Below are 16,672 nucleotides of genomic sequence, written 5' to 3'. Positions count from 1 at the left end.
ATTTACACCTGTTGTGACATATATTGCATTATTTTATGGCTGGTTATGACACCTATATAACAGTGTCAAAACCACATTTATTAAAATTCAGGGTTTTTTCCCTACCAAGAAGTTTCCTTTCATTTGAAGGCTTGTTTCTTAAATCCTTTTTTTTTTTTTTTCATCATATTTTAAATAACTTGTAGAAAATACACTTTATGACACTGTCAAGAAGCATTATGACCATAATCATATAAGCCAGATAACCTATCACATACATGCCCATATACCATATATTGTGGTCCCGTGTGGCTCAGTTGGTAGAGCATGGCGCTTGCAACGCCAGGGTTGTGGGTTCATTCCCCACGGGGGGGACCAGGATGAATATGTATGAACTTTCCAATTTGTAAGTCGCTCTGGATAAGAGCGTTTGCTAAATGACTTAAATGTAAATGTAATATCAGTCAAGAGTCAAAAAGAGGGTGTCTTGTCCTGTTTCTGAAATCTCCTGCTTTCATCCCAGTCATCAGCAGCAGAGCATTTGCGTTGGTGCATGTCTGACATCAATGTGTGCGCAATTACAATGATAATTTAATGTGTAATGGTGTAATGGAATGTTTTGCCTTGTGGTAGGTTTTGTGGGTTTTGACACTCTTATGTAGGTGTCATAACCAGCCATAAAAGAACTACCATGGTAGGTTTTGTGGTTTTTACACTCCTATGGAGGTATCATAACCAGCTATAAAATAATGTCACAACAGGTCTAAATATATGTGTCATGACAGTGTTATGACCATATTATAACAGGTTATGACAAGGTATGTCTGCTGTTATGACATATAATGACATGATTATGATTGTGTCATAGCGTGTTATGACGCTGGGTGTCAAGAAAAGTGTTACCAAGTAAACAATAAAAATGGACGTTACACACGGCATATCACATTTAACAAAATAAACATTGAAATACAGTCGAGGAATCAATTATTTTTGAGTCGACTCTCAATCACTACTTCATCGTCGTTAACAGTTGGGAAAATGGCAGGGAAAGGCAAGCAACCGCAGTGAAGTCCTGTATGACAATACTTTGAGAAGTTAAATGAGAAGGAAATGCTAACTTTGTGAGGGGGAATTGAGGTACAGTAATGGTAGTACAGGTGCAATGTTTAACAATCTGAAAGGGACGCGCCATGAGACCCAAACCGTTGCTGGCAGCAGCATTGTGAATTCACATGGAATTTTATGATAAAAATAAAATAAAATGTTTTTACTGAAAACCGGAGAAAATGTGTTGTTTGAACATTGTCCATTTCACACATCCCTACCCCTGTTCACGATTGTTTTAATCCCATCGCAAATTTGCCCGATTTTTCAATGGTTCTGCAATGTTCTATTTTAATTAAGTTGAGCTCTATTGTTTTATCAATAAAAACAGGTATTTTTTTTGTCCTGGTCTTGAGAGTGGAAGTTTCTCAGCGAAACGTCTTTTGTCTCCTTACCTGGCCCCAAAGCCCTCCTACAAGACACCAAAGGAACAATTACTACCTCAGACATTCAGACTTAGCCGGCAGAAGTATCATCATGACCATGTATTTGGAGCGAAGACGAGCGAATCGGAGACGAGCGATTACATCAAATGATAGTGTGCAAGTGATTAAGTCACATGTCCCGTGGCATCTGTAATCAGTGTCTGGCGCAGATTAAACAGCTTGCTCTGCTCTGTCTGTTTATCAGCTGTTTCAGTTCCACAGCTGTCCTTTGGAAGTAGAGAGCCGCCCCCCAAATAATAAATACGCCGGCCATTTCTTGGCCAGGAGCCAGTGGCATGTGGGTTTTTTCAAGTCGAAGGTGTGAGGGTGTGTGTGCATATGTGTGTTTGTGTGTGTACCCGTGTGCGTGTTTGCCCTCTTATTTGATACCTTTAATCTGTACGATGGGGGAAAAAAAGAGGTTCCTTTGTCCATCCGACAATCAAGATATCTGGTCTGTTATTATTTTGGGTAATGATCAGTTTACACAACTTTGAATATGTTCCAAATACAATGGAACGCATCTACTTTCAATATGTTTCAAATGCAATGGTTTGAATTAGCGACAAGCCTATTCTATTCTCACTGTCCGGGTCCACACGCTTGTTGTGGACGCACACAGCCTGATGTTTCCGTGGTGATTCTGAGTGACATGCCATTTGAATGTGCCAACTTTGAATATACTATCCTCATTTGCTTCCATCACCTCTTTAGCGTAGATGCTGCTATCTTTACATCCGTTATTGTATGTTGATATTTAACATTCAAAATGGCAAAGATTGTCTAAAAACCTTTTGACGTCACACACCATCATTAACACTGTAACGTCAAAACACTAATACACACAATCGGAGATTTAATATGATACTTTTCACAAATGTTGCACAGAAGTATTTTTGACATGCGGCTTTGGATTGCGTGCAGGTCATTATTTTCACTGTACTATGGTGCTGGTACGGGTAAAAGTTTTTAAGGCAAGTGTCAAGTGTTCGCTAGGAGCAAAAATATCACTCCTTGGTCATAAAAAACAGAATGCTTTCTTATTGTTAGTTCCTCAGTCGCATGACAGAAAGTCTCTCCAAGAAGGTCCTTCTCCCCTAGTTTTTTAACACAGCTCCGTCCATCAATCAAACCCTGCAATCACAGTGGATTCCAGCCGGGCCTGCATGTAGCAACAGGCTCCCTGCTTGTATAACGCGCAGCCACGGCGTATGGCGTGTCAAATTGTATCACACTCACACACTCCTAATTGATGACTTCTGGGGCCTTGTCCGCCCAGCTCTGGACACACCTGTAGCCCTGTTAACACCATGTTCGCAGAGGGCTCTCTGAGGCTCACACACACTGTATGCATGCCTACATACACACACAGACAAACAAACAAAGGGCCTCTTTGTGTTGTAAAGGAAAACAATGACGATGGAACTCAAACGTTGTCAGTTTACATAACTGCTATGAGGGGGAAAAGTCTCTCACCACTATATAGAGCCTCTGGATTCGTAATATTACTCAATATTACTTCTCGGAGTGTTCGTTGGTAGCTTTACACTCTTAGCCGTAGCGCAAAATGTAGCAAGCGGCCGCTGCATTTCCCATTGTAGAATGATCCCTTTCACAGTGTCAGTCTAGGGGAGTTAACCCGCCACTGAAAAACACATTTTTTTGTTTTTCTCTGTTGCTCAACGCTAAAGTCTGGGTTTGCCCTCTTCTGCTTGGAAGCAATAAAAGGATAATTTTTTCCCACCATATTTGTCAAAAGGTGCTGTAATTAGGGTAGAATTTGGTGTCCGTTTGCTTTAATCCCCTTCCAGCTGGTTGCTCAAGCTGTCCCTAATAGAGGAACCTCTCTCAGTCACACTGTAACGCTCGTCTGAAGAAGTGGACCAAAGCGCAGCGTGGTACGTGTTCATGATAATTTATTCACCAAAAACACTCACGCAAAATAACAAAGATAGAAACGAAACAATTCTGTAAGGTGCAGACACTAAAACAGAAAATACCTACCCACAAAACACAGGTGGGAAAAAGGCTGCCTAAGTATGATTCCCAATCAGAGACAACGGTAGACAGCTGCCTCTGATTGGGAACCACACTCGGCCAAAAACAAAGAAATATAACATATAGAATGCCCACCCTAATCACAGGGCGTGACACACTAAATAGGTCAGGATAGGGGCTGTAGCCAGCATACTAAGCACAGGCTGGTCTTGGGCTCACAAGGCCAATTCACTAGCTACCACCAATCGCATGGTTATGGGACAGTTGAAAATGGGCGAATGGCATAGATGCTCCTCACAGATACATTGATTGGATGTACATGAATTGTTTTGGCCAGTAGACAATGATTTTCTTATGTTGTCATGGTGGGAAGAGGAACACACTAAAGACCTACTGTACCAGTCAAAAGTTTGGACACACCTACTCATTCAAGGAATTTTCTTTATTTTTAATATTTTCTACATTGTAGAATAATGAAAGACATCAAAATTATTAAATAACACATATGGAATCATGACATGATTATGAAACAAATCAAAATATATTTTAGATTTTAGATTCTTCAAATAGCCACCCTTTGCCTTGATGACAGCTTTGCACACTGTTGGCATTCTCTCAACCATCTTCACCTGTAATGCTTTTCCAACAGTCTTGAACGAGTTCCCCACTGCACATGTTGGCTGCTTTTCCTTCACTCTGCGGTCCAACTCATCCCAAACCATCTCAATTGGGTTGAGGTCAAGTGATTGTTGATGCCAGGTAATCTGATGCAACACTCCATCACTCTCCTTCTTGGTCAAATAGCCCTTTCACATCCTGGTGGTGTGTTGGGTCATTGTCCTGTTGAAAAACAAATGATAGTCCCACTAAGCAAAAACCAGATGGGATGGCATATCGCTGCAAAATGCTGTGGTAGCCATGCTGGTTAAGTGTGCCTTGAATTCTAAATAAATCACTGACAGTGTCACCAGCAAAGCACCCACACACCATCACACCTCCTCCGCCATGCTTTACGGTGTGAACTACACATGCGGAGATCATCCGTTCACCTACTCTGCGTCTCACAAAGACACGGCGGTTGGAACCAAAAATCTCAAATTTGGACTCATCAGACCAAACGACAGATTTCCACCGGTCTAATGTCCATTGCTCGTGTTTCTTGGCCCAAGCAAGTCTCTTCTTATTATTGGTGTCCTGTAGTCGTGGTTTATTTGAAGCAATTCGACCATGAAGGCCTGATTCATGTAGGCCTGATTCATCCATGAAGGCCTGTCTCCTCTGAACAGTTGATGTTGAGATGTGTCTATTACTTGAACTCTGTGAAGCATTTATTTGGGCTGCAATTTCTGAGGCTAATAACTAATGAACTTATCCTCTGCAGCAGATGTAACTCTGGGTCTTCCTTTCCTGTGGCGGTCCTCATGATAGCCAGTTTCATCATAGTGCTTGATGGTTTTTGCGACTGCACTTGAAGAAACTTTCAAAGTTCTTGAGATTTTCCAGATTGACTGACCTTGTCTTAAAGTAATGATGGACTGTCATTTCTCTGCTTATTTGAGCTGTTCTTGCCATAATATGGACTTGGTATTTTACCAAATAGGGCTATCTTCTGTATACCACCCCTACCTTTTCACAACACAACTGATTGGCTCAAACTGTCACGGTTCATGTATCCACTGTCTCTCTCTCTCTCTCTTTCTCTCTCTCTCTCTCTCTCTCTCCCGTGTTGGTGTGGGCGTGGTTCCCAATCTCGGCCTGATTGTCTGCGCCAGCTGGAATCACTTATCTTCCCTTTATATGTTCTGTAACCAGTGTTTCTTGTTGTCAGATCATTGTTACTTCCCTGAGGTTGTGTCGTGTGTCTGGGCTCTTTCTCTCGCCGCCCTTGTGTGGATTATCTTCTGTGCTTCTTCCTACCCATCCGGGCACATTCCCCTGGATTTCTCAGCACGCTATCTGCGGTATATGCGCCGTAGTCCCTGGGTCGGATTCCGTCTGAGTACAGTCTGTCTGTCCTGTTGCTGCTGTAAACTGTATTCATTAAACCATCGTTGCTTGCATCTTGCATCCGCCTCTGTATTGTTACAGAATGATCTGATCCTCACCATGGATGCAGCGAGTTCAACGAGTCTGACCGAATTCATTTCCCGCAGTATCACGAGAATGGATCAACAAGAGGAGAACATCTCCAGCACAGGTCGGGCAGTACAAGCCATTGTGACGCAGGTATCCCAGCTGACCCAACAATTACAACATCTGAGGGGTCTCGCTGCGCCACCTACACCGGCAGTTCAACCCGCCCCGCCAGAGCCGGATTCCCAGCTAGAGCCACGGCTACCGACACCAGAGGGTTATTCAGGTGATCCTGACTATTGCAGAGCTTTTCTTACGAGATGTTCCATGCATTTCTCGTTGCAGCCACGGACCTTCAACCGTGAACAGTCTAAGGTAGCATTCGTACTCACACTGCTATCAGGCAAAGCGGCTCTTTGGGGAACGGCGGTGTGGGCGAACCAGGACCCATGCTGCACCTCTTTCCAGACACTCTCCGAGGAGATGAGAAGGGTTTTCGATCGGGCCGTGGCGGGTAGGGAGGCGGCCAGACTACTCGCTGACCTTCGCCAAGGAGACCGTTCAGTATCGGAATACTCCATCCAATTCCGCACTCTGGCCGCAGAGTGTCAGTGGAACGAGGAGGCGCAGTGGGACATGTTCCTGCATGGGCTGGAGGACCGGATCCAGAAGGAGATTTATGTTCTGGACCTTCCCAGGAGTTTAAATGGACTAGTGGAACTAGCCTTGAGGGTCGACGCTCGTCTGAGTCGTATTGGCCGCCGAGCATGCCCTAACAGACCGTATAACGACACGGAGGGCTGGCATGCCAGCGGCGGGAACACGGCCAGTTCAGCCTCCGCTCACGAACCCATGCAGCTGGGGAGAGCTCGCCTCTCCCGGGAAGAGAGGGAGAGGCGGAGATCCCAAGGACTCTGTCTCTACTGTGGTAGAGCGGGCCACTTTATCCACTCCTGCCCGGTAAAAGATCAGGCCCGGTAGTAAGTATGAGGCTACTATCGGGTGGTGTCATCACAGAGAAGACCTCATCATCTACTCTCCTCCCGGTAAGACTAAGATGGGCCAACCACACGCACGACACCCAAGCCTTACTGGACTCAGGAGCAGAGGGTAATTTTATGGACTTCAAGCTCGCTCACAAACTCCAGATTCCTATCACCTCACTCACGCACAAGATATCCGTCAACGCTCTCAATGGTCAAGAACTCCCCAACATTTCTCACACCACTGAAACTATCACACTCATCACTTCTGGCAATCACACTGAGACACTATCATTTCTACTCATGAACTCACCCCTTGCACCATTAGTTCTCGGCCACCCTTGGCTCACCCAACACAACCCCAGAGTTGACTGGGGTCATAACTCTATATCCATGTGGAGTAACAAGTGTCTTGAGTCCTGTTTAGTGTCTGCTTGTTCATCTGTGTCTGATTCTGTGTTTCTAGAGGAGGCAGTGGATTTGTCTAACGTGCCCGTTGAATACCTCGACCTGAAGGAGGTGTTCAGCAAGTCCCGTGCTGCTTCTCTTCCTCCGCATCGTCCCTATGACTGTGCAATAGAATTATTGCCAGGTGAGTCTCCGCCTAAAGGCAAGTTATATTCACTCTCTGTTCCTGAGAGGGAGGCTATGGAGAGATACATCTCTGATTCTCTGGCCTCTGGATTCATTCGTCCTTCCTCTTCTCCAGCGGGGGCGGGGTTCTTCTTTGTGGGGAAGAAGGACGGATCTCTGCGTCCTTGCATTGATTACCGTGGGTTGAATAACATCACAGTGAAGAATACCTATCCCTTACCGTTGATGTCCTCAGCCTTTGAAAGGTTACAGGGAGCATCCGTGTTCACTAAGTTGGATTTACGTAATGCATATCATTTGGTTCGCATAAGGAGGGGGGATGAATGGAAGACCGCGTTTAACACCCCCAGAGGGCACTTCGAATATTTGGTCATGCCTTTTGGGCTATCCAACTCCCCAGCGGTTTTCCAGGCACTCGTCAATGACGTGCTGAGAGATATGATTGATCAGTTCATATATGTTTACCTGGATGACATACTGATTTTTTCTTCTTCTCTCCAGGAACACGTTCAGCACGTCAGACGAGTGCTTCAGAGGTTGTTGGAGAATGGACTTTTTGTCAAGGCGGAGAAATGCATTTTTCATGCACAATCCGTTCCATTCCTAGGTTACATCGTCTCGACTGAAGGTATTCACATGGATCCTGACAAGGTTAAGGCTGTGGTGGATTGGCCAAGCCCAGATTCCCGTAAGGCCCTACAGAGGTTTCTGGGATTCGCCAATTTCTACCGGCGTTTCGTTCGCAACTTTAGCCAGATAGTTGCTTCTCTTACCGCCTTAACCTCCCCCAGAGTGACGTTTAGGTGGTCCGATACAGCCGAGGCTGCATTCGCCAAACTCAAGAGCCGCTTTGTTTCGGCCCCCATCCTCATAGCTCCCGATCCCTCGCGTCAGTTCGTGGTGGAGGTGGACGCTTCAGAGGTGGGGGTAGGTGCGGTACTTTCCCAACGTTCCTCTTCTGACGACAAGATGCACCCTTGCGCGTTCCTGTCCCATCGGTTATCACCTGCGGAACGCAACTACGACATTGGCAACAGAGAGTTGTTGGCAGTGAAGTTAGCACTGGAGGAGTGGCGCCATTGGTTAGAGGGTTCGGGGGTACCTTTTATAGTTTGGACCGATCACAAGAATTTGGAATATATCAGAACCGCCAAGCGACTCAACTCCAGGCAGGCGCGGTGGGCACTCTTTTTCGGACGTTTTGACTTCTCTCTCTCGTATCGCCCGGGTTCCAAGAATGTCAAACCCGATTCCCTTTCTCGCATTTTTGACCATTCCGAACGCCCATCCACTCCCGAGTGCATCCTACCCGGGACCCTAGTGGTCTCCACACTCACATGGGAGGTTGAATCGAGGGTCAAAACGGCCTTAGAAGGGGTAAAGCCTCCGCCCGGTTGCCCGCCTAATCGGTTGTTTGTGCCGGAGGGGTGTCGGTCCGATGTTATTCGGTGGGGGCATTGCTCCAACGTAGCGTGTCATCCAGGAGTCAGCCGCACTAGCTTTTTGGTTAAGCAACGCTTTTGGTGGCCACTGATGGCTCGTGACATTCACAGTTTTGTCTTGGCTTGCTCGGTTTGTGCCACTGGGAAGACTTCTAATCGACCTCCAGATGGGTTACTCCAACCGCTGTCGGTCCCTTCGAGACCCTGGTCCCACATCGCGCTAGATTTTGTTACCGCCCTCCCGCCCTCCCAGGGCAAGACGGTTGTTTTGACCGTGGTGGACCGGTTCTCGAAGGCGGCTCATTTTATTCCCTTGCCTAAATTACCATCTGCCAAGGAGACAGCGGTAACTGTCGTGGATCACGTCTTTCGCTTACATGGCCTGCCTATGGACGTAGTTTCTGACAGGGGGCCCCAATTTGTGTCCAAGTTTTGGCAAGAGTTTTGTAGGTTACTGGGAGCGAGTGTCAGTCTGTCTTCAGGGTTTCATCCCCAGAGCAACGGTCAAGCGGAGAGGGCCAACCAAGATTTGGAGAGAGTGTTGCGATGTTTGGTTTCTAAGAATCCCTCTTCCTGGAGTCAACAACTCTCTATGGTTGAGTACGCTCACAATTCGTTGCCAGTGGCAGCCACGGGTCTCTCTCCGTTTGAGTGTAGTTTAGGTTACCAGCCACCTATCTTTCCCAGTACGGAGTCCGAGGTCACTGTTCCCTCCGCTCACGCTTTCATCCAGAGGTGCCGTCACGCATGGAGCAGAGCCCGTGAGACTCTTCTCCGGGTGGGGGCGCGCACCAAGGCTAAGGCCGATCGCCGCCGGTCGAAGCCTCCGGTATACGTCGTTGGCCAAGAAGTGTGGCTTTCTACTAAGAACATTCCACTCCGATCCGTTTCGAACAAGCTTGCCCACAAATTTATCGGCCCGTTCAAAGTCACCAGGATCATTAGTCCGGTGGCGGTCCGGCTCAAGCTTCCTCCGGCGTATAGGAGAATTCATCCTACCTTTCATGTGTCTAAAATAAAACCTGTGTTTCAGGCACGCATTAACCCGCCGGTCCCGGTTCCCCCGCCGCCACGACTTGTTGATGGGGAACCCACCTTTTCGGTCAATCGTATTTTGGACTCTAGAAGGAGGGGACGCGGCATCCAGTACCTGGTGGACTGGGAGGGTTACGGTCCGGAGGAGAGAAGTTGGGTACCTGCTAGGGACATTCTGGATCACTCCCTTATCGATGATTTCAATCGACAGGTAGATTCGCCTGGGAACGCCAAGAGGCGTTCCTAGGGGGGGGGGGTATTGTCACGGTTCATGTATCCACTGTCTCTCTCTCTCTCTCTTTCTCTCTCTCTCTCTCTCTCTCTCCCGTGTTGGTGTGGGCGTGGTTCCCAATCTCGGCCTGATTGTCTGCGCCAGCTGGAATCACTTATCTTCCCTTTATATGTTCTGTAACCAGTGTTTCTTGTTGTCAGATCATTGTTACTTCCCTGAGGTTGTGTCGTGTGTCTGGGCTCTTTCTCTCGCCGCCCTTGTGTGGATTATCTTCTGTGCTTCTTCCTACCCATCCGGACACATTCCCCTGGATTTCTCAGCACGCTATCTGCGGTATATGCGCCGTAGTCCCTGGGTCGGATTCCGTCTGAGTACAGTCTGTCTGTCCTGTTGCTGCTGTAAACTGTATTCATTAAACCATCGTTGCTTGCATCTTGCATCCGCCTCTGTATTGTTACACAAACGCATTAAGGAAAGAAATTCCACAAATTAACAAGCCACACCTGTTAATTGAAATGCATTCCAGGTGATTACCTCATGAAGCTGGTTGAGAGAATGCCAAGAATGTGCAACACTGTCATCAAGGGAAAAGGTGGCTACTTTGAAGAATTTAAAATATATTTTGATTTGTTTAAAACTTTTTGGGTTACTACATGATTCCATGTGTTATTTCATAGTTTTGATGTCTTCACCATTATACAACCATTATACAATCCATACAATGGAGAAAATAGTAAACAAAGAAAAACCCTTTAATGAGTAGGTGTGTCCAAACTTTTGACTGGTACTGTATGTAGCCTACATAGAAACTAGTGAATATTGACACCAATCTAAGCCTAAGTTTCAACTTTTCAGTTAGGCTAGTTAGTTACTGGAACAAGCACACCACTGAATCATACTTTGAATGATGTTGATCTTGTTTGACTTGCAGACACCAGTGGGAGGAAAAGACAAGAGTCAGAAGGAAAAGTCTGGAGCTGGCCCATCCAATGTTCTCACCGTGCCTGAAATCAAGAGCAAGCTAGCATCGTTAGCCAAAGAGGTAACACGTTCATTTTAGGGTTGGGCGGTATAATGTATTTTACTTTAGACCGGTATTGATGCATGGACTGGTTTAGTTTTTTTTTAACCTTACCTTCTATAAGTGTATTTCAATGTTTGTTTTGTTAAATGTAATACATCACTCTGTATAGTTTATTCCTCTACTTGAATTGTATTTCTCTCTCTCTCAACAACCCCCCCCCCCCCCCTTGACCACAAGGTCACTTGGCGACCGTTCACTCTTCAGTGTTCATGGTCAATGCAACAATATGTTGATGACAACAATGCTGCTTTCTACTATGCTTCTTAACCCTATCAGTCCCGAGACCCCAGGAAACATCTGCTTTTCATTTATCTGACTTTCATTTATCTGCATGTCCAGCCCTTATATTTAGCCTCACAATGAAGTGTTTTACCATTTTCATTTCAGGACAACCAGGGCTACAGGTAGAACACCAAACAATTTGACATAAACAGTCAATAAATGTCAATAAAAAAATAAGGTCAGCCAAAGCAAAAACCTGATAAATGAAATGCATTCATATGAATGCTGTAAGTACAGAATAGTATTTATTTTTTATAACTTTTTTTGCTCACTGGAAAATTAATATCCAACGAGTCAGTGACAACTGTGTGGAGTTTGTAAAAGCAACTATGTGAGTTTATTACAGTATTATAGACCCTAGCCTTCTAATGACTCTTGTGTGTCTTGTGATCGAAGCAGAGCAAAACATTGGCGGGTTCGTGACAGTCTCAGCTTTTCATAAATAGTTTTTAATAGTTTGTAGCTCAAACCATTCGGACTCTACAGACGTTTTTGTACAAAAGACCCAGCCCCAGGCCCCTTCGGAATCCGCCCTTGTCTCACAAACACCGCTCTAGCTCAGCCCCCGTTAATCACACAGACGAATTGTTGGTATCTATGGATGTAAAAGAAATCGACGAATACATTGGTACAACTCGGAAGTCTTTAGCTCAAACACACTATGTTTAAAAGGGGTTAGAAGTCCAAAACGTGCCAGCCATACGGTGGGCCTCATTGAGTTAATATAAATCTGTTTTATATAAAGAGTTTTATATATTTACACTATTAGTTTGTGTCTTTTCTTAGCAGGTTGTGGCTAAAATAAATTGTCAGCCGCTAATGCTAATCGCTAGTAGCTAATAAATGTACTCAGTCAGAGCAAACGTAGCTCGCTAATACAGCCTAATACCAGTGCTGGAGTGGACTTTATTTAACTAATTATGAGACTTCTGAAGGTAATAGGTTGCAACAGATCTTATTTAAGGGCTTCATAGCAAAGGGGGTGAGTACACACCACTTTTCCGTTTTTTTATTTTTTGAAACAAGTAATTTTTTTCATTTCACTTCACCAATTTGGACTATTTTGTGTATTTCCATTACATGAAATCCAAATAATAATCTATTTAAATTACAGGTTGTAATGCAACAAAATAGGAAAAACGCCAAGGGGGATGAATACTTTTGCAAGGCACTGTATTGTGATATCATATTTTGGTCATATCGACCAGCCATAAGTCATTTTCATGCTTCACAGTTAAAGCTTAGAACACCAAGTCGTTAGCAAAAGTTCACAGGTTATCTTGTGGTGATCTCTCCCTCTGCATGCTTCCATACATAACATGCCATAAACGCCAAAGTCTGCTTGGCATCAAAGGTGTTCTCTGAAGATAATTCACATTGATGTCTTGTTTTTCCCACTGATTCCATTCAAAAAGGGCTGCAGCAAAGCCTCAGTGGAACACATGAAACACATCCTCCATAGTTGTGTGGGAATAACCTCTGACCTCGCCAATTCCCACCAGGCCTGAGGTGGGGGGTGACTGACCACTGGCGCACACGCAGCCATGACATCATAGAGAGGGATTAGCTTCTCTCTTCCTCTTCCTCTCTTACAGAAACCTCTTCCAACTGTATTGGCAGAATCAGCTGTACAAGGCCCACTTCATATTTGCCTCGTGAATAATACAGAATTGTAGGTTATACATGTTATTACACTGCAATAATGTTGTTTTCCCCTCTAGTGTGATTAAACATTAGTTTGATTAAATGTCTCACCCAGATTAAAAACATATTTACTGGCTCTTTTCCAATCAGGGAAAACCTCTTCCGAAGACCGAGGCGAAGTTTGAAAATTTTGCCAAAAGTTCTTTCAGGATGTCAGATAAAAAAGTAAGTATTCTTGTTGTCTTGATAGTGAAAGTATTTGCTGTAGCATCAGCATTGTAGTATGTATGTAGTTATTATAGACTATTGACATGAATTGCTGAATTAAAAAACCTGAAACATTGAAATGTATAACACACAACTTAGAAACAAAAAATTTCCCAGTTATTTCAGATAGTTTTTTTGCAAAGTGTGTGCAGTGAAATATGTTCATCTTGGGTCTGCGCTCTCTTTTGGGATGGAATGGGAGTAGACCTGCCAAGGCAAAGTCTTCCCCATTGATTTAATGTCGTAGTTCTCTCACAAGTGTGTCTTTTGTAGCCCTAATTAAGGGACTTGAGGTTTGTGAATGGTACCAGACTCTGTCATGTTCAAGGTCTTTGACCAACTGAAGGAATATTCCTCTAGATGAATCTTGGGCTACTGTACGTAATGCAGAAATGCAGGGACTTTATGTACATTGAAGATTGTTTTTACTCATGTCGATGCAGCACCCAAGCAGTATTTTACTTTGAGTATTTAAGTAAAGAGTCCTTTAATCTTGACCACATGGGGCCAAGATGGTGATGACACTGCATTCACTAATCACCATTTTATTCCAGTTTAGTTTCTGGGAAACTATTACAACTGGAATTGGAATGTTTGTGTCAAACAAGAAAAAGCCCTCTTAAATGGTTGGGTGTGTGCTTGAGAGTGTGTGTGCGTGCATGCGTGCGTTTGCGGGTGTATTTGCAAATGTAAGCATTCAAACGTGTGTGTGTGTGTGTGTGCGTGCGTGCGTGCGTGCGTGCGTGCGTGCGTGCGTGCGTGCGTGCGTGCGTGCGTGCGTGCGTGCGTGCGTGCAAGAGTGTGTGTGCACTAGGATGGGTCAAGTCACAGACCAGGCTGTCTTTTTATTGATGTGGAGTCCTTTGAGATGAATCCAACCGCCTGACATATTAAGGCCTCCATTAAGAACATGCTGTCATCATCGGCAGTTGTTGTGCAGGTGAAAAGTCTTTAGACTGCAAGGTGCGGTCAGGGGAGGCTTGATCCCAATGTGTAGAAAACATCTGTGGAAGTGATTTGGTTCCGAAGCCAAAGACTCTGGGATGTGTCAGACTCGAGCACCTAGTCATTCTTTCTGGTATGTACTATTGCCCCCCACCCAACCCCTTGTACCCCTACATGCTGTCTCAATTCATTGTTCCCCAGGCATGGTAAGGCAAGGCAAGGCGCACAAAATACATTCTTTAGTAAAAAATCATAGCTCTCTGGTATGCAGCATGTCATTTGCATGCATTATAATTAGTTTCTCTCTATCTCTCTCTGTCTCATACAGGTGGTTAAAGACCTCTGGAACTTTGTACAAACATTGAAAACAGAGAAGAAATAAGTCATTGCATTTCTTACAGTTTTGTTGGATTTTTTTGTTTTCTCTGCTTTCCCCAAGAACATTGTAGCTCTAATGTTTTAACCCATTACTAAGAGCATCAGTGAATACGTGTGTAACAATGTCCCCCCTGCTAAAGAAATGGTGTTAGCCTACTGTTGGTGTCCATCGGGGAGCCATAGGCCTTTGCACTATGGTGATGTTTTGCAAACTGTTTCATATGTTCAATCAAGTCCCTGCTTATTAAAGGAATAGTTCATACATGATTTTCTAATTACGTAGGTTGTTGTCGATCGACCCAGTTTTAGGCGCGTATGTGGGTTATTTAGTCATTTTCACCAGCATCTGGTTAGCTCAGAATGTTAGTATTCTTAGCATGTCCATTGGCATCAATTGTGGCAATGCTAGAATAAACATTCCAAAATTACCATATCACTCCAGAGATGATCATTAGTAATTAAGGGAATGATTTCATGACCGTCGCTTTGTAAAAAAGAACTGGGTTGCTAGACGAAAGCCTAGGTAAGTGGGAAATTATCCCTGTTTTTATCCTGTACTTTGTTAACTGTACCTTTAATGATGACATTGTTATTTGTAAAAAGTCCGTACAATTTAATGCGCTGTTATGGTAGCTTCAAAATACTGTAGATCGGTTATCGAAACAAACTCCTCTGGTTCTGGCTTGTGTATTTTTGTTTTTAATGTTCGTTTTAACGCTGCTCTCTAATTTTGCGTTGAGTTTTGTTTTCTTTACACTTTTGTATACTGTAACACATTATGGAGGAGAATGGCAAATGTTTATTGAAGAGATTGCATCACTCATTGAGCTAAACTATCAATGAACCACACTGGATTTAGGGTCTTAGCCAATTGAAGCTTACATTACAGTTAAAGAAGGATTTTAAAGCTTTGAGACAATTGAGACATGGATTGTGTATGTGTGCCATTCAGAGCATGAATGTAGTAGGTGACAAGAGCTCCAATTGGCTAAGATATACAGTTGAAGTCGGAAGTTTACATACACCTTAGCCAAATACATTTAAACTCAGTTTTTTCACAATTCCTGACATTTAATCCTAGTAGAAATTCCCTGTCTTAGGTCAGTTAGGATCACCACTTTATTTTAAGAATGTGAAATGTCAGAATAATAGTAGAGAGAATGATTCATTTCAGCTTTTATTTATTTCATCACATTCCCAGTGGGGCAGAAGTTTACATACACTCAATTAGTATTTGGTAGCATTGCCTTTAAATTGTTTAACTTGCGTCAAACGTTTCAGGTAGCCTCACAAGCTTCCCACAATAAGTTGGGTGAATTTTGGCCCATTCCTCCTGACAGAGCTGGTGTAACTGAGTCAGGTTTGTAGGCCTCCTTGCTCGCACACGCTTTTTCAGTTCTGCCCACAAATTTTCTGTAGTATTGAGGTCAGGGCTTTGTGATGGCCACTCCAGTACCTTGACTTTGTTGTCCTTAAGCCATTTTGCCACAACTTTGGAAGTATGCTTGGGGTCATTGTCCATTTGGGAGACCCATTTGCGACCAAGCTTTAACTTCCTGACTGATGTCTTGAGATGTTGCTTCAATATATCCACATAACTTTCCATCCTCATGTTGCCATCTATTTTATGAAGTGCACCAGTCCCTCCTGCAGCAAAGCACCCCCACAACATGATGCTGCCACCCCCGTGCTTCATGGTTGGAATGGTGTTCTTCGGCTTGCAAGCCTCCCCCTTTTTCCTCCAAACATAACGATGGTCATTATGGCCAAACAGTTCTATTTTTCTTTCATCAGACCAGAGGACATTTCTTCAAAAAGTATGATCTTTGTCCCCATGTGCAGTTGCAAACCGTAGTCTGGCTTTTTTTATGGCAGTTTTTGAGCAGTGTCTTCTTCCTTGCTGAGCTGCCTTTCAGGTTATGTCAGTATAGGACTCGTTTTACTGTGGATATTGATACTTTTGTGCCTGTTTCACAGATCTTCGCAAGGTACTTTGCTGTTGTTCTGGGATTGATTTGTACTTTTCGCACCAAAGTACGTTCATCTCTAGGAGACAGAACGCGTCTCCTTTCTGAGCGGTATGACGGCTGCGTGGTCCCATGGTGTTTATACTTGTGTACTATTGTTTGTACAGATGATTGTGGTACCTTCAGGCGTTTGGAAATTGCTCCCAAGAATGAACCAGACTTGTGGAGGTCTACAATTTC

At 44.2% G+C, this 16,672-nt stretch overlaps 1 protein-coding gene across 1 annotated transcript in view; it reads left to right on the top strand.

Annotated features, from left to right (window-relative positions):
- The window catches only part of LOC120062263 (nucleophosmin-like), a 28,603-nt gene extending 13,077 nt beyond the window's left edge, over positions 1-15,526 (top strand). Inside the window, exons 9-11 of the mRNA XM_039012094.1 lie at positions 10,797-10,907; positions 13,026-13,100; positions 14,416-15,526. Coding sequence (XP_038868022.1) covers positions 10,797-10,907; positions 13,026-13,100; positions 14,416-14,469 — 240 coding nt within the window. The 3' untranslated portion in view covers positions 14,470-15,526. The remainder of the gene's footprint in view (positions 1-10,796; positions 10,908-13,025; positions 13,101-14,415) is intronic.
- Positions 15,527-16,672: the final 1,146 nt, after the last annotated feature.

Source organism: Salvelinus namaycush, chromosome 17 (assembly GCF_016432855.1).
Source record: "Salvelinus namaycush isolate Seneca chromosome 17, SaNama_1.0, whole genome shotgun sequence".
In the NCBI taxonomy this organism is placed as follows: domain Eukaryota; kingdom Metazoa; phylum Chordata; class Actinopteri; order Salmoniformes; family Salmonidae; genus Salvelinus; species Salvelinus namaycush.
This window is presented reverse-complemented; position numbering and strand designations above follow the sequence as displayed.